This window comes from Diachasma alloeum, unplaced genomic scaffold (genome assembly GCF_001412515.2).
Source record: "Diachasma alloeum isolate Michigan unplaced genomic scaffold, Dall2.0 Dall_scaffold_00359, whole genome shotgun sequence".
Lineage (NCBI taxonomy): Eukaryota > Metazoa > Arthropoda > Insecta > Hymenoptera > Braconidae > Diachasma > Diachasma alloeum.
The window spans coordinates 629,229-654,864 of NW_021680498.1; the positions used below are offsets into that span (position 1 = coordinate 629,229).

Consider the following 25,636-nt stretch of genomic DNA (forward strand, 5'->3'; position numbering starts at 1 on the left):
ATTTGATTTTTTTTAAATAAAAACAGTTAAAAAAAAACAGTATCCCCCCATGAAAACAGCGAGTTTCATTATGTGATTCGAACTCCCAAGAAAAGTCACTACCTGAAAGTTAAAATTACGAAATCATTGGAAATAAAACATTGCTTACATAGTAATCGTGATCCTCACTGTGAGGATCGTGATGGGCGACAGCGTGATGGGGATGATGCTCGTGAGCGAGAAAAGGCGCGGCTGAGACAGAGTGTACAGGTACCGACACCGTTGGCACGACGTGATGAGTCTCGTAGTCGTTCGTCAATGCTTCATACCCGGAATAATCGGGATAATAGTGCCCGTGGGCGCCATTGTGACCGATAAGGACAGCTCCGGTGGACCAAATTCCCGACGCGAGTAGCAGACTCAGTAGCTAGAAATTCATATAAATTTATTACCTCATTAGGAAGATTTTTGCGACCTCGTCGTTGGGACGAACTCTGGATTTTTTTTAATTTTTTTATTTTCTCAACGCGGAAACAAAAAGATGGGAAAGTTAACGTATCGGGAGGGACTTCCTCGATGGCTTGTTTATATTCGCACATGAAGGTTCCGTCTGACGAGCAATGAGACTCTTTGTCACTTTCCCATCCGACTCCAACTGTCGAGTCAGCAGGGACAGTCTGATGCTTTACTGTTGCCACTTTCGCGCGTTCAACAGATGTTTTTTTTATGGGCATTTTAATCAAGTATTTACCATAAGTCTTGCCGTTAAGTATGGAGAGAACGAAATGACACAACACTTTTTTTTATTTTCAAACAGAATTTCATTTAGAAAATTTGGAAAAGTGGGCGGGTTTGAAAACGAGAAATTGAATGGCTATTTTGATAATGATTGGAGGAGAAAAGACTTGAAAACATTTATCAAAGGGCTTTTGCGATTATATTTGCGAGTTTTCTGAAAACTCTTTTGCTATCTTCTCCGCTTCTTAGAAATTTAAGAAGAAAAAACATTTTTTTATTTAATGTCTTTGAAGTTTTTAAAATCATTAGCCATTTTTTTCTTTTTCTTTCAAATAAAATGTATAAATTTTTTTGATTAAAATACGATTTCTTCTGTGGTTTTTATTATTCATTCATTTTCTATTTATTAACGGGTGTTATCGACGCGTTTTTTGAAACGATTGCACGACAATAATCGCGATCCTATTTAATTCTATTTCATATCTCTGAAGTTTAAAAAAAAATAATTTCTAATTTTTTTCATTTCCTCACAAATAATTTTGTGAGTATTTTTGGAGGCAGGGGTTTTACAGAAATTCATGAAAATATTTATTTTTGTAGGAAATTCTAGGATAATCGCACAACAATTTTTCTAGAATTCATCGGGTAATTTTTTTCCTGATTTTTCTGCGGCTTTATTCTGGAAATGTCTTCGTAAACATTTAGATTTAGAGATATTAGTGAAAAGACGGGTTTATGTTTCATGAAGTTTTCGACAAAAAAGTCTTTTGACATTTTCATTCGCACGTAAAAAAAATTGAATAGAAAACCTAGCGAATCCGCTAAAAAATTCTATTGGAATTCTCTAGGAATTCTACGGGATTTCTATAGGATCTCTATTGGAATCCTATTGAAAAATTCTATTTGTTTTTTTTACGCTGATTCTATAGAATATTCTATAAAAAAGTCAATAGATTTCGAATTTCTATTTCAATAAAAAATAAAAAAAGATAAAAATGCTTGGGCATCAATTTTCTCTAATTCTGTAATGGGAAAAAAAAAATTCCAGGGGAAAATTTGTGCTCAATAATTCTAATAAAATCTCAAGAGAAAAAATCGGACAAAAATTCAAAATCCCTTGACTTTTCCCTATCAAATATGCAATAGAATCAGCACAAAAAACAAGTAGAATTTTTCAATAGCATTCCAATAGAAATCCTATAGAAACCCGATAGAATTTTTTCATGTCTGTAAATCTACTCGTTGGAGAGATATTCGCAAAATAAAATGCATAAAATTTAATAAATAATAATCACAATGATAAAAATTATTATAAAAATTATAATAATGATTATCATTATTCTTATTGTTCATGATGTAATAATTCAATAAAAAAATTTGACTCGTCTACTTCCAACACTCGTTACAGAAATACGAAATTTTCATTAGTCTTCATGGTCTATTTTCCTCTCTCTCTCTCTCTCGAGTAGTTAATTAAATCTCTTCGGATGAGTTAATTAACAGTGACTGAGACAACACGATAAATACCACAACTACATGGGAATCACTCGCGTACCTTAATCATGACTTCCGTTTTCACTTTCAGTCGGTCTCAAACTAATTTTCCTCGTTTCTTCTCGTTTTCGTCGTTAGAGTGAACGACGCTGAGGTTGAGAGCGCGAAGACACTGATAGGCATCATCCCCGTTGAATGTACTTATATCCATCTCCCACCCGCCACCAAAACAAGAGGGGCTCCGTTCCGGATAGAGGAGCCCACAATGCCTTCTTCTCACTAACCCTCCCACGTATGTGTACATTTGTATTTTCTCAAGGTTCTGGGGGCTATTCCCTCGGATCTCACTGTTCCATCGAATGGGGATAAGAAAAATCAAAGGATCAATGAATTCCCTGCAGGGCGGTGCGGGTTGACTACAGGGAAAAACAAAAGCATGAAAATAATGTGAAAATTACATAATAACACGTGTGAGAAAATTTAATAAAAAACCGTAGTGAATTCGTTAAAAGTTCTATTGAAATTCTCTAGAGATTGTAGGGGGATTTTATTAAAATTCTGGGGTGCAGTGCAGTCATTTTTAATTTCATATTCTCTCCGCGTAAAATTTGAGTTTTTAATAGAAACTCCAACGTTCAACGACAAATGTCGAAAAGTATTTGAGCGAGAAAAGAAATTGCCAAAGAACTTGAATAGACTTCATTCGAAAGTGAATGTTTTCGCACACCTCAGAGCGGACGGAATGAATGAGGCGCAGACGTGTGGGTGCCTCACGCGTTATGGCAGAAAGATAACATTTTTCTGGTGGTTACGTAAGTCAAGAAAGCTCGGTCAAGTACCTGAGGATCCACTTGGCATAATTTCTGGATCACTTTTTATTTCCTTCGTATTTCACAGTTCTCAAGTACTTGAAAATATTGCGGAATTGCGACTGATGAGAGATAAATTGAAAGGAGAGTTCAGGGACTGCTGCGAGACGTTATCGCACTGAGAGAAAAACAAACACGTTGTCAAACAAGTCTTGTTTGGGCCAACAAAATCGCTAGTTGAAAATTGCCAAAAAAGAATTTGTTTGGTTCGAATTTGAAAGTCTCAAACATGAATAATTGTTCTGCTTTCGACAGCAAGGAAATATTTTGCTCAAGAGACGGATAATTCATACCAGACGGTGCCTTTTCAGGATGAAAATGTCTCATGTAGAGGAAAATTTATCAACTAATATTTTATCCCTAAGTTACAAGATTGCTATCATATCATTATTATTGTTTCATTGAAGGGTTCATTTCTTGTCTGTGATTATTAGACAGCCGAAACGATAAACTACTATCCCTTGTTTCGCATAAAACAGAGATTTTTCGGGAGCAAAATACGTATGGGAGTGTCGAATAACGAAGGAGTAGTGCTAGAAATGACATTTCTTGCGTGTACAGAGAATGCAATTTTTTTTGAACTACTAAATCTATTTTTGCGACAAAAATTTTTCATTCCGGCGCACTCTCTGCATGTTTGGCACAAAAAAATCCTTTTTTGATCATTTTCAAAAAACTATTTTCTTGGCACATGTAAGACTTGTTTGGGAACTTTGTCTTTTTTCTATCAGTGCGGGATTTCATATGGAGTCCAGGGGGGCGCGTCGAGTGGACATGTCATCAGTGAAATTATTAATTCAATTGGTACTGATTAATTCAGGATGAACGTAACTTCAAGATGAGTTTCGGTTAATAGCGTATCTGAGGGAATTGAGTTCTTATGGAGACCTTTTATATAGAATGAGGAGAAAGCCACAAAAAGGCCTTCACGAAAATTTTGCTATCTCTTTTGAATTACGATATATTTCCTAAAAAGGGATCTGTAGGGAAATTAAATTTTTCGGGTTTATCGCTTGGTTATGAATTCGTTGGATAATTGATGGAACAATTTGCATTTTAAGTGGATTTCATTCTACAAATGAGTAGACTCGAGTGAAATTTTTCTTATGTGGGGCAGTGTGATAAATTCTAACATTTCTGTTGGCTACAATTCCTTCTCTATTTTCATCATCGACGGGGAATCCCTCTTTCCCACGTCCGTAAAATATCAGTAACTTCAAAGGAATTTTTTTTTCCAAGAAATGAAAAATTACACACGTGAAATTTCTCAAATGTTTTAGACGTGTCTTTGAGTCACGTTGAACCCTTTGAAACTTTAAAGAAGTCCGCAATTGACATCTCAATATTTGTTGAATTGATGTTAAAAAATAACGCATTTTCAACACTTTTGAAAATTATTTTTTCGTCCGTGCATTTTATTCTGTTTCGTCCGTTGAAAAGGACTATGTTAAGGATGTCTATCCAAAATCGCAAGTACTTCAAAAAAATTGATTTTTCTAAACTGACAGATGAAGATATTCTCTTCACTTTGATACAAATTTCAATCCACCAACCCACGTTCATTATTTAGAAATGAAATAGACAAAATGCACCAAATGCATGCGCTAACATGCGCTTATCTGGGATAGAATCACTCAAATATTTCCTCTTTTTGCCCGGCTACCCCAGATTTTTCTCTGGCCATTGGATTCAGTATGATTTTACACCGTACCTTCTATTTTTATTTCTATTTTTAGAGTCTTCTAGTAGGTGAATTATCAATTTGAACATAAATTTCATAAGAGCCCGTGTGTAAGGAAAAATTACTTTATTCATTTCTGCCGAGACTATTGCGATTAATTTTTTTAACGTTAGAAAAGTTAGTTTTATATGTTTTACTGTCAGCCGAAAAAATTACAGAATTTTCCTTGACTATGAAAAAAAAAACACATTTGCCAACAATTTACCGGCACTGACTAAACACCCTTAAATCTTAAAAAATGAATTTCTCAACGCAAATGTTCGGTTTAAATAAATCAAATTTTCAAGTTTTTCCGGTATGATTTTTAATTTGACATTCTCTCCGTGTACTTTTCACATTCTGCATTATTCAGTTGGAAATTCTACAATATCGAGAGCATCCAGAAGATTCCCCCACGATTTTCATTTCCGTGAAACCAACTTCAACTTAGAGCGACCAATAGAAACTAACGGCGTTGAAAATTGCGATGTGATTATCAATGAAACTCGAGAAAATTTCCAGTGTGATTTCCGGAATGAGTTTCCTCTTTGACAATAAAGAATGCATCTTGCGTACATCCATTTATTACATGCTCCTACACGTGTGGTAATGGGGTTTCGTAAACTCGTGTTTGTGGTGACTGAGCTCGTTTGAGGTGAGCTACGGGTGTGAGACGATGTACAACAGTATGGATTGCACAGAGTATCCAGTCACTATTACTACGAGCCATTGCAATTCACGGGTACAAGAGCACGAGAAAAAGAATGAATATTCTGGGAGTGAGAATTAGCATATGTTGAAAACATGACGGAATAAAGTGAAAATATTCTCATAAAACGAGAGCACACATCCAGAGAAATGATTTATTATTACTAATTCATTATTGTTATCGTCGTTATGGGAATTGAACAAGTGGCTTTATTTAAATAATTAGTTATGAACCTCTTTCGGTTTTTATTCACATGAAATTCATATTTTTTGCAATATAAATAAATGTGTTCGCGATTCATATAAATTCATATCAATTTTCATATTACAATAAATGATTTGCTCATGTTCTGATTCCTATTCTCATTCAATAATATTTTGATCATAATTACAATTAAATTCTTTTTATATCAGACTTTGAGACATGAAATCAGCATTTAGGGGGGAAGAAAACGAACTCATCAATAAATACTAATCCATTATTTAAGGATGTTTAGCCACATATTCACCATAATTTTAATATTGTCTCATATGCCAGGTTCATATTTGAGCCACACGTTAGTAATAATCTTAATCCTTCCATCGGGGGATCCCAGCGAGAAATTAATGTCTGAAAATCACTTCTTGTAACATTACGCTTAGGGAAGAAACGTGACCGTGTGAACTTTGATCGAGATGTTGCATTGGTTAGACACTCAAGATATTGAAAAAAAACCACAAGCCATTTACTTTAGACTATGGAGAATCTATCGCTGGCGAGAACAAGTAGGGGACCGGGCCATATAGGCGTGATATCTTCGATTGATTTTCGAATTGCTCTAAAAAAAATTTGACCGCCATTACGAGTCGAGCAACGCGACAACACCGCACAACAGCTGATCGAGGTCGGTAAAGTCGGTGACGATAATTCAGTGCTGGAAGCATATGGACACGTATGACACACACAAACATTCATCTCACTGTTACAACCCCACTACTAGCCGAAGCGTGCGATGTTGCCCGATCAAAATTCGACTGTTACCACTGCAGTCACAAGTCCTCCATTATCTATGAACATTTTCTTTAATTATTGCATTTGAGACCGGAAAAGTACGCCATATCACTTCTAATTTGATGAGAAAAATAATTTGTAACATGAATGATTCATTTAGTCAATTTTATTTTTTTTTTCAACTGAGTTGTCCACTTGATAGGTTAAATATCCTTAAATGTAATGACGAGTTATATTGGAGTCGAATGAATGGAGTTGTTCTACTTGAAGTTATTTATTCCGCATAGTTGAAACATTTTCATTGGAATAAATGGAGAAATATTGAATAAATTTTTCAGTTGATCCAAATGCGTCATTTCTGTGAGTGCAGATGGATCCCTTTCTACGTAACTCCTCTACTTACAATTAGTCGACTAAATCTCCCGTTTCCAATATGTCATCCTCATCATTAAAATCAATCTTCATAATAGATATTTGTAATGGACGTGATTTCAGTATTGGGTGAAATCTAGATTGAGATTGATTTTAATTTCGCAAGTGGCTCTCGGTGGGATCAGTCCCCCGGCGCTTGCCATTTGGTGCAGATAAATAGAGTGCACTGTTTTATATCTGGAGCGGTTCGCGGTGGTAAACAGTGGCTGCTCCTCGTTGCACCGCTATTGGCTAAAGGTTTCGACGGTCTCGCGGGTAACTGCGATGTACTGAAGAATTGAAGCCATATCTCCTCGGTAAATATAATAAATCACGGAGGTTCAATATTTAAACTTGAGAGAGAAATGGTGGAAATCTATGAGTCAACGTCACCGTTTTTGGATTTTTTTTTAATTTGCGGAGAAAGCTTTTTGCATTGTTATTGTTGAAATCTAGAGGAAATTTCACATTGAAAATTTTCAAAAACTGTTCATTCCCAAAGTATTTTCCAAGTATTTTTTATTTGTCTCCGAAAGAAATGTCCCCAGAATAATGTCAATTTCTCTAAAAGTACAACTGAGTATCAGAAAAATGAAGGAAAAACAGTGAAAATATTTTTTTCACTGTTTTCCCTTTTCCAAGTATTGTTATTATTGTTTATCTTCAATATTCATTAATATTTGAACATAAGTATTCATAGGATCCCTTGGTTTCAATCTTTCCTTAAAAAACAGCGATCACTCGGCCACTGTTTTGCAAACAGCCCCATGATCTGTTTTTTAGAGGGCGTCACACTGTTGACGATGTAAAACAAAGTCCCAGCTCTCACACAGGATGTGTGTGCCAAGTCAAAAAAAATTCACATCGAAAATATCAGGCTCTCGAGGAAAATACGTCATCACTCACTCCCAGGGACTTCTCAGAAATGCACGTATTACGTGTAACTCCTATGTGCCCCCTCGTGTCGCGGCCGTGTCAATTGACGTGTTACTAATCCACTGCCCGACTTATGCAATGCATTGTTTACGAGTTGCCATTTCAATACAATCATGTGAACCATCGTCGGGAAATAAGGGAGTGGGAGGGGCCGTTGTTTGGGGTACTACGATTCCCTGGGTTCCCGCGCGTGAGCCTGAGAGATCACTGTTTATTCGTGTGTGATTTCTTGGGCATGTGAATGCCACACGCGAGATGGAGTGGTGAAATGTCTCTTTCTGATCCTTGGCACGTTTCGAGGACTCTGAAGCACTGAGTTTTTCATGATTGAATAAATTGAATAAAGGATACAGCATTTCACCTTGAATTTTATGGGTGAATTGAGGTTTTTCACTGAGAGAAAAACCTGAACTTCGATTTACAATAAGAAAATAGTTGAGGCTATTTTGGTGAATGATACGATTTTTTTTTGTATGCAGCACATAACATTATAGTAAATTCACAAGCGTAATTTTTGCAAATCAAAATGCAGTTAAACTAACCAAAGTTCAAAAGTAACCACGACAAATCTATCGTGAGGAGAACTATAAAATAGTTGCAATGACTACATTCCATTGTAGTTATTACTTCTCGGCCATAGTTACCGTAACCCATGAAAAATTGTTGAGGACTTTTTGACTATAATTCGATGGTGATGGAATATAATCAGAAGAATCATATTTTTCTCTCAGTGTTCATGTGTGGAGAGAGCAGTTAAGGTTAAGTACAAAAGTTAAGTACACTGTTAGAAAAAAAATGAAATTTCAAATTTTAGACAGCTGACTATTAATTTTTAGGAGACTGACACTGAATGCGGTTTCGGGGGAAAAAAAATAATGAAATTTCAGGTTTCACTGAAGATTCAATGAAATCAGGTAGAGAAAAATTCAAACAAATTTGAAATCTATTGACTTTTTCTTATTGAATATCCAATAGAATCAGCGCAAAAAACAAGTAGAATTTTTTAACAGAATTCCAATAGAATTTTCTAGCGAATTCGCTGGGTTTTCTATTGAATTTTTTCATATGTGATTCCAGACTTTTAAGCAGCATAAAAACGAGGATTTCTTCATTAATTTGAATTTCCAATCGAATATGAATAGTCAGGGCCAAATTACATTCAATTTTCAGGGAAATCTGAAATTTCATGATTTTATGATGTGTAGCAACATTTCGTATGGAGTTGCGACATTTCTCTACGTTTTTCTCTGGAGCGTGTAGACATCTTTCGTATAAAAACAAAAATTTATTAAAAATTTATGTATAGAAATAATTCGTATGGAAAATTTCTATAGGATTTTTTCATACGTGACGGTCCGGCGTTTCGGAATAAAAATTAAAAAATCCAACTACTTATAATATTTTTAAGGGATATTTTCATTGATGAGGCTTCTAGTCACTTTACAATGAGATGTCAAATTTGTTCAAATTATTTTGAGGCTTTACTACCGTAATTTAAAAAATCGAAAAGAAGTGCGACGAGTCTCATTTCCAGTGGAAATTGAACATGAGATAAATTTCCGGGATTTTCCACGAAAAATTCGGACAGAATGTTTTAACACTATAGCGTTAATGAAAGTATCAATCCAGATAATTGCATGTGGCTACAATTGCGCAGTATTTAATCGAAACGATTAGTTTACGCGCGCAACACATAATTAATCAGTCAACTAAATCAATAATTAATCAACACAATGCCGAACGCATTCGTCTGAACAGAGATTTCTGCACAGAACACTTCTCAATGAGAAATAGTTACCGGGGTTATTACAACTCATATGGGCGATCGAAAAAATAATAACACGGTGGAACGTCTCGGGTGATTCACTGATGACGAGGAACGGAGGAAGTCGTAAGGAGGTGAACCACGCAAAATACACTTTCCCACCGATTACGAGGGGGACGTGTTTATTTGCAAGCCATGCTCAGGTAACATATGTGTACATCATGTATGTCTAAATCGTGCAACGCTGAATTGCATCTGCGGAATATATACTGACTGAGTTGAATGCCAATTCTCATTCATGTAATTTGGCTCTCGAAAAAACTCGACATTTTATCCACTGCGTAGCAATAATTCATGAAGACGCTTATTTCAAAATTTCCATTCTGTTGGGGGAGGGGGGGGGGCAATAGGAGAATAAAAATTACAATGGTATGTATTTTTTTTCTGTTTGAGCAATAAAAAATTTTTTATTTTTAAAATTATTGATTTTATAACGAAAAACACAAATGATTCATTTTAGAACGAGGACCACAAGTTTTTAATGTGAAGCTGAGTGAAAATTGTAGAGCAAAAGATAAATTTGCTCTACAAATTTGCATTTTTTCCATACCCAGTGCAATAATGGATTAGGATTGAGCTCTCTGGTTGAGCTTATTCCACTGATTTGAACGGTATGGACTAATAAAATAATAGTATATTACGTGCTAAGGCGGAGAAGTGCTGAATTCAACGCTGGTGGAGTACAGGCGCACGAGGCACGTGAGTCGGAGACGAGGCCGCCGAAGGCCTTCGGCGGCCTCGTCTCCGACTCACGNTTTTGGGCTTGAGCAATGAAAAATAAAATATAATATAATGGGATAAGCAGAAGAAATCGGTCGTGTGCAGTCAAATGAGAGACACTAGTTTAAAAAAATAATTGGAGGAATTAATTATTTTTACTTGCTGGATCAAATTTTTATACTCATCAAACTCAGAATTCACGAAAAAAATGATCAATTAATTAGAAATTAATTAATTAATTAATTAGAAAATATTTTGGTGTTCTCCGTTTGAATTATCCTTGATTTTTCACATCACTTGTTGAATGAGAAAAAGTAATGAATCTTGTGAAAAATACTTGGAAAATTAGAATAACTTGTTCAGAAATTCCAAAATTCATCGATTGTTCTCAGAAAATATTTTCAATTCATCATTTTTCAAACGCGTCAGCATCCCTTCGAGGAACTATTGAACAGAGGAATACAAAGACACATCTAATTACCCACGACGTTCAATCATTAATAGCCCCAAGGGTTTACCGTGGGAAACTGTAGTATAAAGACAGAAAGCAGTATCGCGGCTTGAATAGTACAGAAGGTATTTGAAACAGAGGAGAGATTCCATTTCAGTGCGATGGCGCAGTTTAGTGAGGTAATATCGAGGGAGTTCGTATTCCCTCCCGCTCCCTTTGGTGCAGAATATCATCGCGGCAATCGGATTATACTATTGATGAAGTTCAGAGAACATTACTACAGACACTTGGTGTTTGAAAGCTGTTTGAACTTAAAGTAGCTCTACACTTTTGGATATTTTTAGTTTTTTGAAGTTTTCAACTAAATTAATTAACTAATTAATTGCATGCGAAAAATTTGAAAAAACTCGTACCCAGTCAGCATTATTTAAATTAGTTTTCGCAAAATATTGATATTTTTTCAAACATTTCCTTGTTATAAATGAATAATAAATCTTGTTTACAAAACGGTGGATCGTTTTTTTGAGGTGTTGAAAAATTTCGTTTTTTCACATCTAATGAAAAAAATTCAGATTTTAATCTTTGATTGCAATGGAAATGTTGATTTTCGGATAAGGCACTGGGTTAAATACTGATTTTTAAACATTTCTACTTTGAAAAACCAAAACGATAGTTCAACTGAGAAAAAAATTGGGATTGCGAATCTAATTAAATTTTCTGGAAGTTTGTTGCAGTTTTCAATAATCTTTGAATTTACCGTAAGGGTAGAGCTAACACAGACATTTTCTAAAAACCGCATATCTCGACGTGTCATGAAATTTCAAGTTTTGATGAACTAAAATTCAGTGGCGAAGTGGTAAAACGGTTTCAGTCGACTTAGATCTCATCTGAGTTTTTGAGGAATATCTCTGAATCTAAGGGAGATGGTAAAATTTTTGTCATAACCTTTTTTGTAGAGTGAATTGAGTGTTATAAAAAAGGTCATGTTCAAAATTTTGTCATCTCCCTCAGATTCAGAGATATTCCTCAAAAACTCAGATGAGATCTAAGTCGACTGAAACCGTTTTACCACTTCGCCACTGAATTTTAGTTCATCAAAACTTGAAATTTCATGACACGTCGAGATATGCGGTTTTTAGAAAATGTCTGTGTTAGCTCTACCCTTACGGTAAATTCAAAGATTATTGAAAACTGCAACAAACTTCCAGAAAATTTAATTAGATTCGCAATCCCAATTTTTTTCTCAGTTGAACTATCGTTTTGGTTTTTCAAAGTAGAAATGTNGCGGTTTTTAGATTTTCCGATTCAATAATCCGATTGGGATGAGTTAGAGCTCGTTTTGAAGAATGAAAAATTATCTTCAAAATGAAGTTGAAACTGGGAATTTTCACAATGTCATTCACAAGTTATTGACAATTGAAGGGGGGCCGTTTTGCCCTACCCTCCCCTACTATTCTACCACTTCGCTACTGAATTCAAGTGCAGAATATTGAAAATTCAAATGCATCTGTTACTTGAATTTCAAAACATTTTCAATTCCCCTACCCTTGCGTTCAAATTGAGAGACACCATTATCTCCTCAAAATTGCCCATTCCGTACGAAATCATCCAATTAACGCAGCTCCCACTTCCAAATTGTTCCGCTACTTCCCCCTCACACCGCATTCTCACTCCGACGCAGTAACTAAACGAGGAGTTTGAATTTACGGGGATGAGGCAAGACAACATAAGACTCGGATGAGTAAGCTCATCAAAAGTTTGCCAACAATGTCTTGTCAGAAGGTTCGACGGTTAAGGAATGTCGCCTCATACACTTGTGGAACAATGAATGGGATCATCCGTTGGGAACTGGGCCCAGCGGTGAATAAATCTAGCGTAAAGAGGAGAGTTACCTTTCAAGATTTTCTGAGAAGCAATTGCCACACCCGAGGCGTGTTCAGATGAGAGGTGACAGAAAAAGTGACGCGCGTGCCAAGTACTTCAAGGACTTATTTCCCGACGGTGTACCTCTACGCGAGGAAGAGGAAACTTTCCGAGCCCGAATTACCGATGTTGGTGAGGCCTAAATTGGGCGGCCAAGTCTTGGTGACCCGCTCACGGCCGAACACACGGAGAAAAAAAATACTTAATTAAAAATATACTTGATGAAATACAAATAATTCAAGCATATTTTGTACTCGAATGGGAGATGGGTATTTCAATTCGCAGATGATTATTTCGTATCAGCCCGGGTTGCACCAAGCGCTCTCAAGTGCAATATAAGGGTCAGACACTAAGTGTGAGAATATAAGGGTCAAAAAGTGGAGATTAAAAAATGAGGGTCGGAATATTAGAGTCAAAAAATTAGGGTCAGAATATAAAAGTAAAAAAAGTGGGTGTCAGGCAATGAGGGTCATATAAGGGCTAAAAACGGTGATCAAGCATAATATATGACTTATATTTAGACCCTCATTGCCTGACACTCACTTTTTTTACTTTTATATTCTGACCCTAATGTTTTGACCCTAATATTCTGACCCTCATTTTTTAATCTCCACTTTTTATTGATGTTTCACTCTTCATTCTCTCAAATTTCTTCAAGTCATTATCAATATTTATAAAACATCTATGAGCACAAGTCTAGTTTTATACTCAATTCAAGTATATTTGTTTTCCGCTAGCGAATTCTCGGTCCATTTAACGTTTCGCCCCCAGTGGTCGAGATTTTTACTGCAGTCACTGCTTCATTACTTTTTTTTCGTATCAATGATCGAACATGAATTCTCTCCGGACATAAATCTCACGTTATCGCAGAATCCTCAGGAAATCCGAGCATCGTTCGAATGCCACGGGAATTGATCTGCAAAACTGAGTAACTCATCGCCCTCTGGGACATTCTGACTAGTTCCATTTCACCTCAAAGCTCTGGAAACTCGATACAAAACCGTCTCTACCTGTATTCTGCACAAGCACAAGAAACTATTTACAGCATTGAGAACACTTCCCTTTGAGCTAAGGCTGCCTCTTACGCTATTGAGTCTCCCAGGTTGCCTCGAATTTCTTGGTGACGCGAACGACCATGTGTGCATTATACAACCGAAATTGGGAGAGAGATTAGTAATTGCCGTGCGAATCCACTCAGCAGATTCAACGTCCTATTCAACTGTATGTTTTGTGAACAACGAAAATTCACGACGTCATTTCACCGAAAAAAATACTCCCACTCCCTACACGGAGAGAAATATTCAATAAAAATTACCAGAAAAAAGACGTAAAAATTACTCATCCGTCCGACGCCTCACGGCTAGCCATGAGTCACCGTAAGGGGGAGATTTTAACAACACGTTCCGTAATTTTTCCGGAACTTTACGTAAAAATTCTTAAATATCCAAGAATTTTCATGTTCTGAGGCATAATAAGTCTTGAAGTTTCTGTTAGATTTTACAACTTCCAGAAAAATTACGTGACTTTTTCGTATTTTTTCGGTAACGGACCCGAAAATTTACTGAACGTTTCAGATTTATTCTCTTATATTCCTATAGAAATTCACTGAAAACGACTCTCGCTTGCGGATTACGTGAAAGGTTCCGTAATTTTTCTTGAACATTACTCTCCGTGTAAAAATAGGCTGAAAAAAGCCTCAAAATGGGCATCAGTGAGGAAATAGTATATTATGTCATCAGGCGAGAAAGGTATTATCTGGCGAATGTGGCTTTATAATCATTCGCCAATAATCACATTCGCCACATTCACATTTTCAGCTGAAAGACTTCATAAAAATCCTCACAACCAAGACATCCCCCAATAACCACATGGCTTACGCTGACTTATTTTCCCACTTCACCATTCAATTTCTCCTCAACTAGAGCACAGTGTTACCATTGCGATGTCAACAAGTAAATCAGTGGATCCCTTGCGCAACTCAACACCCAACCGTCTGAATACCGCTCAATCTTGTTTGTATCGCCTTGTTTTTGTAATCCCGGATACAAAATGCACTCGATTATGGGAGTACCCCCATTCTCCCGTTCACACGCGTCACATATTTATTATCATCCCATCGTCGTCGAGATGACATTGAAAATTCCCAAGATGCATTCATGAAAGCAGGAAAGTGTAGCAAAACAGCTCGGCACTTGGGTTGAGGCAGCCGCTGTGTCTCAAGGACTCGGAAAGGCGAAGAATAGAAAAATGAATGAAACGAGTCCATAAAAAGGCAGTTAACTCCTTCGATATCCTTCGGAAAACCGATGTGACTTATTTCTGTCGCATTATTCTGACCCGGCGGGNGGGGGGGGGGGAGAGAGAGAGAGAGTCGAAGAAGTAAAATTATGAAAACCCAGGGAGGAAATGAGGGAAATTCGACGTAAAAGAATCGGACTCTTCCCTCGGAACAGTGGGACGAAGGTTAACTTCATTGCATATGCATTCTTTGAGGGAAATATTTCCTCAGAATGAGTTGAGGAGGGAAAAAATGACTCGGAAGAAGAGGAAATGAAACTCTCAAAGTTGGAAAATGCAGTCAATGGAATTACGTGTCGGCACGGCATTTCCCCAGACAATTTCTTCTTTCATTTATTAAAATACGTTCTTGGAATTTCCTGAGCTTTTTACACTGTTGGGAATTTCCAGTTGAAATGTCGAGAATATTTTTGTTAGAGATGAATAAACTTGCTTACTTGTTTCATGAAAGGGATTTTAAAAGGGATTATTTCGAATTAAATTTGTATTAAAGTTGAAAAAACAATTTATTCATTTCAACTAGAATAATTCCCACGGTATTTTTTCCGAGTCCGTCCAAACGACCCCATTTTACCGTGCTGGCACAGTAATTTTTCTGGAATTTTATTCTCCGTGTGGAATATTCAAGAAATTAACTGATTGGTCAATGAAGAATTCTAAATAAATTTCGTGGAAGTTCATCGTTGTTAAAAATTTGAAGCTTTTTCACTTGAACGTTCAAGTGTAATTTTCTAACAGTGCACCCCACCAATTGAAGTGCCCACCCTTCTGCTTTCAGAACATCTGGCAAAGAGGTTCAAAGGCAGAGCTGAAGGGTCCAGTGAGAGTAGTTCATCGTTACGTGAACATGCCAGGGCAGAGAGGAGAGTACTACAACGAGACGACAGGTCGAGTGGAGGAGGTGGAGGCTTGTCTGCCGGCGATGGGCTACAGTTTTGCGGCCGGGACAACCGACGGACCCGGCTCGTTCGCCTTCGAACAAGGCACAACGACTTCGAATCCTGTGTGGAACGCCGTTAGGAACTTCGTTGCTGCACCCACCGAGGAGGACATCAAGTGTCACGGGGCTAAGCCCATACTATTGGCAACTGGAAGAGTAAGAAACATCTAAATGTCGGATATGTACTTATGGGGATTTAAATGTCACTGTCATTAGTGTAATTCATAGTTCGAGAACATTGGAGATGATGGCATTGGATGATGATGGTACATTAAAATAACCATCCCCCAATTTTTTTTCCGTGCTGGACTCGTTCGATAAATTTTCTCTACCTTTTCTCTCCACGTCCAAATATGAGAATTTTAATGTTAAAACATCCGTGTGAATTTAGACGTCACTGTCATTAGAGCAATTCATAGTTCAAGAACGTTGGAGATTACTCTCCATACAGGGACTGCGCAACTCACCGAGGAATGCCCTCCCCCGACATTTTCTTCCCCCCCATCATTAAATTTTCCCTTACATTCTCGTTTACCAAGATGCGACTGCCTTATCAGTGGCAACCAAAGGTAGTGTCCACCCAACTCGTCGCAATCGGTGACTTTGTAATAGCAGGTGTGCCCGGTGAATTCACGACCATGTCGGGCAGAAGAATGCGCGAGACGATTGCATCTGCTGTGATGGAAAGTACCGAGGTAGAACCCATCGTTGTTATTGCTGGGCTTTGCAACACGTACAGCGATTATATTGCTACTCCCGAGGAGTATGAGGTAATTTATATAATTATAAGGAGCTCGCTGAAGGGAAGGATGCATTGAAGAATTATGAAAGCGTTCATTTCCGTTATTCTTCATTTTCATTCTCTATTCGCTCTTCTATTTGTTTTTCAAAGATTCAAAGGTATGAAGGCGCCTCGACTATCTTCGGACCCCATACGCTGACGATTTACCTCAAACAATATCGGGAATTGGCCCTGGCAGCAGTTCATGTGAGTGGAAATTAAATTTTAAGTTCTTGTGCAATTAAAAAACGATTTTTTATCTGAATAAAATAAATTAATGAGTTTATTAGAACTTGAACTTCATTTTCATTTGATTTTTTATTTACGTCGGGTTAATAGTTTCTTAAAGGTAAACTAATGTTTCCTTGATCCAAATGAAGACGTTATCAGGTCAAAATTAAATAATTGTAGAAATAAAACTTTTTTTGATGTTTTTCGAGAATTTATTAAGAATGAATGAATTATTAATTCCATTTAATTGATACGTCCTCGCTGGAGTCAATAACTGATCAATATTTAATTGAGAAATTGTCAATAAAAAAAAGGATTGTTGAAATGAATAGAAAATTTTTAAATGAAGATTTTTTTCATCAAATCCATCATTTGAAATTTTAGATTCATCACAAGCTTTGAATTTGCCAAAAGTTTATACTGAAATGAGAACGAAGAGAAGATGAATTGTCCATCTTAATTTTTCTTATTGTATTTTCATTATTGATCTCTCTCCAAGGGTAGGAAAGTGGAGCCCGGCCCCTCACCGCCGGACCTGACTACTGAAAATTTGATAAGTCTCCAAACACCAGTGATTTATGACACGTCAAAGTGGGGACGAGACTTTGGCGACTGCCTGCGGCAGCCCGAAAAAACAGTTCGTCCTGGGCACACAGTTTCAGCTATTTTCGTAAATATATACTTCCTACACTTCCTATAATCTTTCAGTGTACTTATCGATTTAGTATTTGAAGTATTTCTTGTCTGACTTTCCAGCTATGTATTTGACAAATTTTCACGAATCGCGCGAGATGAATGAGCTCAACTTGAAAACGTCAAGAAGGGAGAATTAAAATAATTACACAAAAGGGAGATAAATTTAATAACTATTGCATTAAATCTATTGCAAATAAAGTAAAACGAATACTTAACTTTATTCTTTAGGATGTACCGAACATTTAATAAAAAATCTAAAATCGTATGAAAAAGACGTAAAAACAGCAAAAAATGAATTTTTTCGTGGTCACACGGGCCAAAATCAAGTGAATACTTTTAAATTTCACCGACGTATCCCCTTAAATTATAATAATCATTTATTAGCGTCGCTTGAAGGGTTTATTTACTTCAAATGCGTCATTCCTTCGGACGCAAATTTTCACGAATCGCGCGAGATGAATGAGCTCAACTTGAAAACGTTGAGAAGCTTACTTTCTACTTCAATCGGAGATTATATTCAATTAAAATAGCTGGTACCTCAAGGAGAATTAAAATAATTACACAAAAGGGGGATAAATTTAATAACTATTGCATTAAATCTATTGCAAATAAAGTAAAACGAATGTTTCACTTTATTCTTTAGGATGTACCGAACATTTAATAAAAAATCTAAAATCGTATGAAAATGACGTAAAAACAGCAAAAAATGAATTTTTTCGTGGTCACACGGGCCAAAATCAAGTGAATACTTTTAAATTTCACCGACGTATCCCCTTAAATTGTAATAATCATTTATTAGAATCGCTTGAATCGTTTATTTACTTCAAATGCGTCATTCCTCCGGACGTGCAGTGCCAATATTCCTCATTGAAACCTTCAGCAACTGAACCTCTACTACTCCATATTCCTTACCACACCTTCAGCTACACGTTTCTCATCAACCTTATTCAGCTTCCCCAATTAGTACATGACTTTATCAACAATTTGCTCCAACAAATTACTCCATTCCACCTAGTTTGCAATAGTTCAGAGAAAGGATCGCTCCCATAATTGAACGGATCAACATATTGTAGTATAATTAACGGAATATAATCAATAAAGTTACGCGAACTTTGTGCCAGTAACGATCAGATTAGCCGGAAGCAGTATTTGAAAGAAGGGAAAATTGATTGATGAGATAATAGTGAAAAAAAAAGATAGAAGGGAAGCGAAAGAGTGAAAGAAGGAAAACCAATGATAATCTTCAAAAATATATTTCACTATTGCATAACCAATGGAAATGCAACTGCACGGGTAATCGTGTGTTGCACAATCCGAGGGGTAATCTCATCTCGCGCGCGATAATGTTGCGCCTTGAAAAATGCTCTGAACACTTCCTAAGATTGGCGATTTCCTCGTGATTACGTACACATTTTAGTATTAAAATGTGACAAACAAGGGCTTCGGTGTTTACTCTTCAAAAATTTGGCTGAAAGAACAACAAACGAACAATTAAATTTTTTATAAATGGGTGTACTTATTGTTGCTAATAAATTCGCAATTGGCTTCCAAATGGGTTCCCTTTTTTTTATTATAAAATTTCACTATTCTCTTCTTCTATTTGTTATGTCATAGGACTATCATTAATTGAAATGCCATAAACATTTTATGTTTTATTAATAGAGCTTATTAAAGTCCTCATTCATGAAATGCGATTGATCCCTGATAAAAAAATATGAAGAAAAGAGACCAGCCCAAAAAAAATATCGTGAATCAAATCGAAATATCGGTTTGAATCAAGTCGGAATGAATTATGCCGGGAAACGACTCATTTCATGCCGAATCGTTGGCATGAATCAAGTCTGACTCGGAGAGATGGAAACCGGTACATAGGTCTAATTTAAGTCGTATTTCGGCTTCATTCAAGTTAATTTTTCGGTTTGATTCAAGTCGATTTTTCATCTTGATTCAAGTCGCATTTCGGCTTGATTCAAGTCAATTTTTCGACCTCTCCATGTATGACTCTCTAGAATCACCTCGAATCAAGCCGAAAAATCTACCTGGATCAAGTCAAAAATCGACTTGAATCAAATCGAAAATTTGACTTGAATCAAATGGAAAATTCGACTTGAAACAAGCAGAAAATAGACTTCACTCAAACCGAAAATTCCACTTGAATCAAGCCGACAGTCGACTTCAATCAAGCCGAGAATTCAACTTGAGTCAAACGGAAAAATCAACTTGAATCAAATCGAAAATTCGACTTGAAAATAGCCGAAAAATCGAGGTCGATTTCTGACCTGTTTCTTCTTGAAATAATTCACTTTTCTGCTTATATCAGATCCAAAATTCGGATCAATTAAGTCCGAGTCACTCGACTTGACTCATGTCGAAAACCGACTAGAATCAAACCGACGGCGAATTGAATCAGTACGTTTTTCGGGTGTATTCAGTTACCCTACCACAAAAAATTGCAAACTTGAACTTGAGTGATTACAAAGCGTCCATGCGGAAGCAAAAATCCGGAAACTATGAGTAGATACAACTGTAGTGGTACCATTTTTTCAGTTCATGGAATTTCCAGATTCATTTTTACAAGGGGAAAAGTAAATCTAATGGATTATTGTATTTACCTTGGTCCTTAAGGCGCAGCTCTCAACCCACATATGAGACAGCACTGTCACTCTGAGTCTGTTATCTTTCTGTGACCCTCTATCTAATGTACAATGAGAATATGTGGGATAATACAAATCCCACGAGGGATGCAGTCCATTAGCCCAGAACGATAAACCCAACAGCTTGGCTGTCTATAAAACGAGATTATCGCCCTGTTATCCTTGAGAATCCATATAAAAATTTCCCATTAAGATGTGTAAGGTTTATCTTCGCATTTTTTGATGCTCCATTGGAGTCATAGCTAGGAGAAATTTATGTCAAGAGTTGTACTGAAATTTCCGACGTCATTTAGATGCAACAATTTGGGTTGTGGGAAATTTTTATGGAAATGTATTAAAGAGTAACATATTGTTCGAAAAAAAATGAAATTTCATGGAGTGTTGAATACTAATTTTCAGAACAGTGACACTGAGTGCGATTAGAGGAAAAAATAATAAAATTTCAGGTTTCACTGAAAATTCAGTAAAATTCCGAAATTTTAAGCAGCATAAAGACGAGAATTCCTTAATTTATTTAAATGTCCAATCTAATATGAATATTCAATGCCAAATTACAGAGAATTGTCAGTGCAATCTGAAATTTCGTGGTAATAAATCGGCATTTAAATTTCAGTCGGAAGCAAATTGCCAATTTATTAGCAAAAATATTTTGACAATATTGTCACTACACCAATTTCCCACTAATTACTTATTTACTTTAGTTCATATTCACTAAAGTGACGTTTATTCTAGCTCTTTGGATGGACTTGTATGACACATTACAAATTACATTTTTCTGTCAATTTCATATTATCGGAATAACTCGTTGGTACATGTACGAGAAATGATTCACTTGAAAATTCATCTACAATTTTAGGGCTGGAGATTTTCCATTAAAAAATAATTACATTAATAGCTTTGTTAATGATAATCCAGTTATCAAATTGTCATCACGTACAGCCACTTTCATTTATTCACAGGTATCGGGACATCCCCGTAATAATCTCATGATGGACTCAAGTTTTCTCACTGTCGAGAGAATTGACGATAACGGAAATTGGATTGAAGTTGCCACTGATGCAAATTGGGAAACTCGGTAGAGCAAACACAAATTTTTTACTGGAGAAATCAGAAAAAAAATATTTAAAAAAGTTATTGGAAAAATAATGTAATAAAAACATTTGATTTGTATGCAGATTCTACTGGGCCCGCACGTCAGTGATCCTCGGTACTAGTCAAGTGGAAATCACATGGGATATCCCGTTAGATGTATTACCTGGAAAATATCGAATACGGCATAACGGATATTATCGGTATATATTGGGTGGAGTATTCCCCTATCAAGGCTTCAGTGATCTGTTTGAAGTAAGTATTTGCTAATTACTCTGTAATGAAATCGCGTGGAATATCCCGTTGAATATATGACCCGGAAAATTATGATTGGGGATAACTGGTATTATCGCTATTGATTGGTGGTAGCATTCCCTTATCAAGACTTCAGTGATCCGTTTGAAGGGGATTCGATCTATTACGTGTTCAAATGTTTTAGCGAGGATTATTACAATAGCCTCCAATTAATTTTAATGATCACGAAAATTTCCAATTAAGAAGCCGAATTTTGAAAATTACTTCATTAGGGAAGTAAATAATAGATTGACACGCACGAAAAAATCGGTCGGAGTCAATGCATGGTGTCGACCCTTTCCATCAACAGTAAAAAATCATTTTCTCGAATTCCAAGAGATATATTGACATTGTGAACTATTTTATTTAATTTTTTTTCAATGCCTTTATAATTTTTTTTTCTATGAACAAAAGCTGTAGATGAAAATTTTACATCCAACCGATTCAATCATATTAAATCATCTCGTTTATCGCCGAAATTTCCCCCAAAAATTTTCGAAATTTTTACTGAAAATACTTCAATGATCTTTCTATCGACTGGCAGAAGTTGAATTTCGATTTGTTGAATAATTTGTTTGTTATAAATAAATTTAGCATGTTCGAAGATCTCGACAACCAATTGTCGGCAAACACTGAAATTGGTGTCAAAAATTAGGAAATTCTTTAGGAGTTTATTTCAAAGTTCAATACAGCCAATGCATTTTATTTCAATTTTTTTCGTTCGACTGTTTTCAAGTTATCGTTCACTGAATAACGGAGTTGACGCGCCGTAAGTCTCCCGGCCGTTGGGACAAGCCGCGTTGTATGGGCGCCGTACGTGAGGGGTTAATTCTGTGATATTAATTTGATAGGAAGTCCTGATAAGATGTTGTGATATCAATCTTTCACAATAATTAAATTTAATTGAACGTAATTTCCAAGCCAATAGAGTACCTGATGGATCCTCAATTTTATCTGCTGCAGATCCAAACAACTTCGGAGTCCTGAGAATAATTCGCATGCAATTGAGTTACATCAGCCTGAAATCACACGACGTAGAACAAATGTTCCCCAGTTTTTTCAATAATTAAAATTAGTCTCACTGTATCCATTACGTATTCCGATCGATATTCGAGCGAACCTGTGCCATAGATTTAACAATACTGTAAAAATGATGAATAATTATAGTATCTTGAACGTTTGAAGCTACATAACGAGTTATTTATTCACCGAAGGGACAACACGTGAAGCCTAAGGGATGTACTTAAATAGAAGCTGGTGGACCTTTTGTTTTCACATTCACGTGTTTGGGCATTCAAATCCACGTATATTGGCTCCCATATTTATAGACTCCCTCTCTCAATGTCTGTGCGAACTCAAACTCATCACAATTGTGTCTGGATTCTCTGGTTTATTGTTCTCTGGAATTACCATCTGCGACTTCATTCTCTGTCTCACGACTATTGGGCTTGAGGGGATCGACCTTATTATCACTCGGATTTTGTCAATCAATTAGCTGTGCGTCATGGAATTGATAATAAAAAAAAACTCATGGTGTATTACACACGTACAGTGTTAAAAAAATTTAATTGAATTTTCCAGAAAATGACACTGAATTCAATTTAACGGAAAAAAGTCAATGAAACTTGAGGTTTCCCCGAAAATTGAAGGAAATTCTTGATTTTTCAGTGGAAGAACCATGAAGATTCCGAAATCTCCATGAATTTTTAATGTAAACATAATAATTCAATAAGAAATTGCTCTGAAATTTCAAAAAATTGAAAATTCAAGGACAATTTTGTTTGAATTTTCCTAATTTCTATTAATTTTCATAGGATAATTTAACTGAAATTTAAAATTTCCATGAATTTTCCACGAAAACCACGAATTTTCAATGGTAAAATTTCCTGAAATTTCAATGAAACCGTCACTTGTTTCATATTTCAAGACTAAAGCCTGGAAACTTCAGTGAAAATTTTTCAACAGTGTACTGGCGAGGTCTAAAAATAGCATATTTGAACTCCTGAGACCAAAGTTAGCTATCCTGATAAATTCTGAACAACCCTCAAGGCGTGCGCAGTCGCGCCAAGGGCGATCGGGAGAAGGAAAAGCGTTCGGATGTTCGGATGTCATAGCCATCCGCGGAGGAGTTCGCTTGCGCTCGTGGGATGAGGAAAGTAGAGAAGATTATGTCACTCCGAGGGTTCATATAAAGCCCACAGTTCCCAGGGGGAAAAAACGTTACTTATCTCACGTCATCTAGGAACCAAGGTCGACATTTCCCCGTGGGAGTGGCGGAAGAACTTGATTTAAATTTCTTCCGCCATTCTTACAAGATTGAAGTAAATTCCCCAAATATTGTTTGAGCCTTCGGTCACCCTTGTTTCTTATCATGGAGTTGACACAATTAAAGTTATTCCGAAAATAGAGGGAATCTCGGTCATTTCCTCCATAAGTTGAACTTTTCTCATAAATTCTTTATAAGAGAGGTCTGTACACGAATGTTCATCTCCAGAGCGTTGATTTTTTTGGAATTCAATATCACAGAAACTCGGAAATTTTACCAAAAATTCACCGCGTTCGGAATTTCTCAATCTACGAAAAACACGGGGACTATCGTGACAAAAACCTGTTTTCTACACTGAGAGAAAAACTACAAAGTTCTCAAACAAGTCGTACTTGTGCCAGGAAAATAGTTTTTTAAAAATTATCAAAAAAGAATTTTTTTGTGCCAAACATGCAGAGAGTGCGCCGGAATGAAAAATTTTTGTCGCAAAAATAGATTTAGTAGCTGAAAAAAAATTGCATTCTCTGTNGAGCCAAATATTTCGTTGCTGTCAAAAGCAGAACAATTATTCATGTTTGAGACTTTCAAATTCGAACCAAACAAATTCTTTTTTGGCAATTTTCAACTAGCGATTTTGTTGGCACAAACAAGACTTGTTTGACAACGTGTTTGTTTTTCTCTCAGTGTAGGGATATGCCTCAATGAGTTTGTTTCCGTCGTGAGGGAAATCTAAACGAAAATAGAATAATCAAAAAGTCTCTCGAACTTAAATTGAAATACTTCGTTTCGTTACGTTCAATTAAAAATTCATAACTCGAATGCGGATTCGAATAGAAATTACAGAACAATCCACCGCGGTGAAGGGATGAAGACGGAATGAAGAAAGTTTCTGAAGGATTTTCAATATCAGAAAGACTGGTCATTTCGTATAAAAACCACTGGCGACCCTAATTGCGTTTTCCGGAGAGTGATTTCGAATTCTTCCAAGTTTACTCATCTACTCCGGGAGAAAGTTCGATCCTGTCTGGTAGTATCAACTCCGCACCAGTTGGAAATGCTGGGGAGTATAAGTGAAATTGTTATTTCTGTCGAACATCAGTGAAACTGCTCAACGTGCCGACGGCCACTCCAAAGCTTTGTTCCCCGCGTCTGTTTAGTTTTTCCTCACTCTACTGAATACGGCGTCGCCATTCCCAATGGACTCCGCAAGCATTCACGTGCACTCACCGTCAGAAAATTACTCTTGAAATTTCAAATAAAAAATCTTGAAATTTTTAACAACGAATAATTTACATGGAATTTCCACTGATGTTGTTATTGATAAATCAGTCAATGTTCTTGGATATTCTATGAAATTTCCTTTCTCAGGTTCATACGACAATGAAAATTACTAATATTCCCTTTGACATCTCGAGATATACAACAAAAACTGGACTACGAGCAGAATTGATTCATCTGGTTCTGCCGCATCATTACTGGAATGTAATGAAAGAAGAGTAACAAATGGGAAGTGGGATGAGGCTGTGTGAAAATACTCGAAATACCGCACAAGACCATTTGTATACACCCCTTCTGTCAGAGAGAAGGGAAACTGAATGAATCAAAGATAAGCCCTATCGGCT

The 25,636-nt window shown here is 36.4% G+C and overlaps 1 protein-coding gene across 1 annotated transcript in view; it reads left to right on the forward strand.

The window, feature by feature from the left end:
- LOC107041223 (neutral ceramidase) overlaps positions 1–22,936 on the forward strand; it is a 45,890-nt gene extending 22,954 nt beyond the window's left edge. Inside the window, exons 8-14 of the mRNA XM_015261666.1 lie at positions 15,842–16,159; positions 16,543–16,773; positions 16,896–16,991; positions 17,515–17,685; positions 21,325–21,440; positions 21,541–21,709; positions 22,712–22,936. Of these exons, the coding sequence (XP_015117152.1) occupies positions 15,842–16,159; positions 16,543–16,773; positions 16,896–16,991; positions 17,515–17,685; positions 21,325–21,440; positions 21,541–21,709; positions 22,712–22,735 (1,125 nt within the window). The 3' untranslated portion in view covers positions 22,736–22,936. The remainder of the gene's footprint in view (positions 1–15,841; positions 16,160–16,542; positions 16,774–16,895; positions 16,992–17,514; positions 17,686–21,324; positions 21,441–21,540; positions 21,710–22,711) is intronic.
- The last annotated feature ends 2,700 nt before the right edge of the window (positions 22,937–25,636 follow it).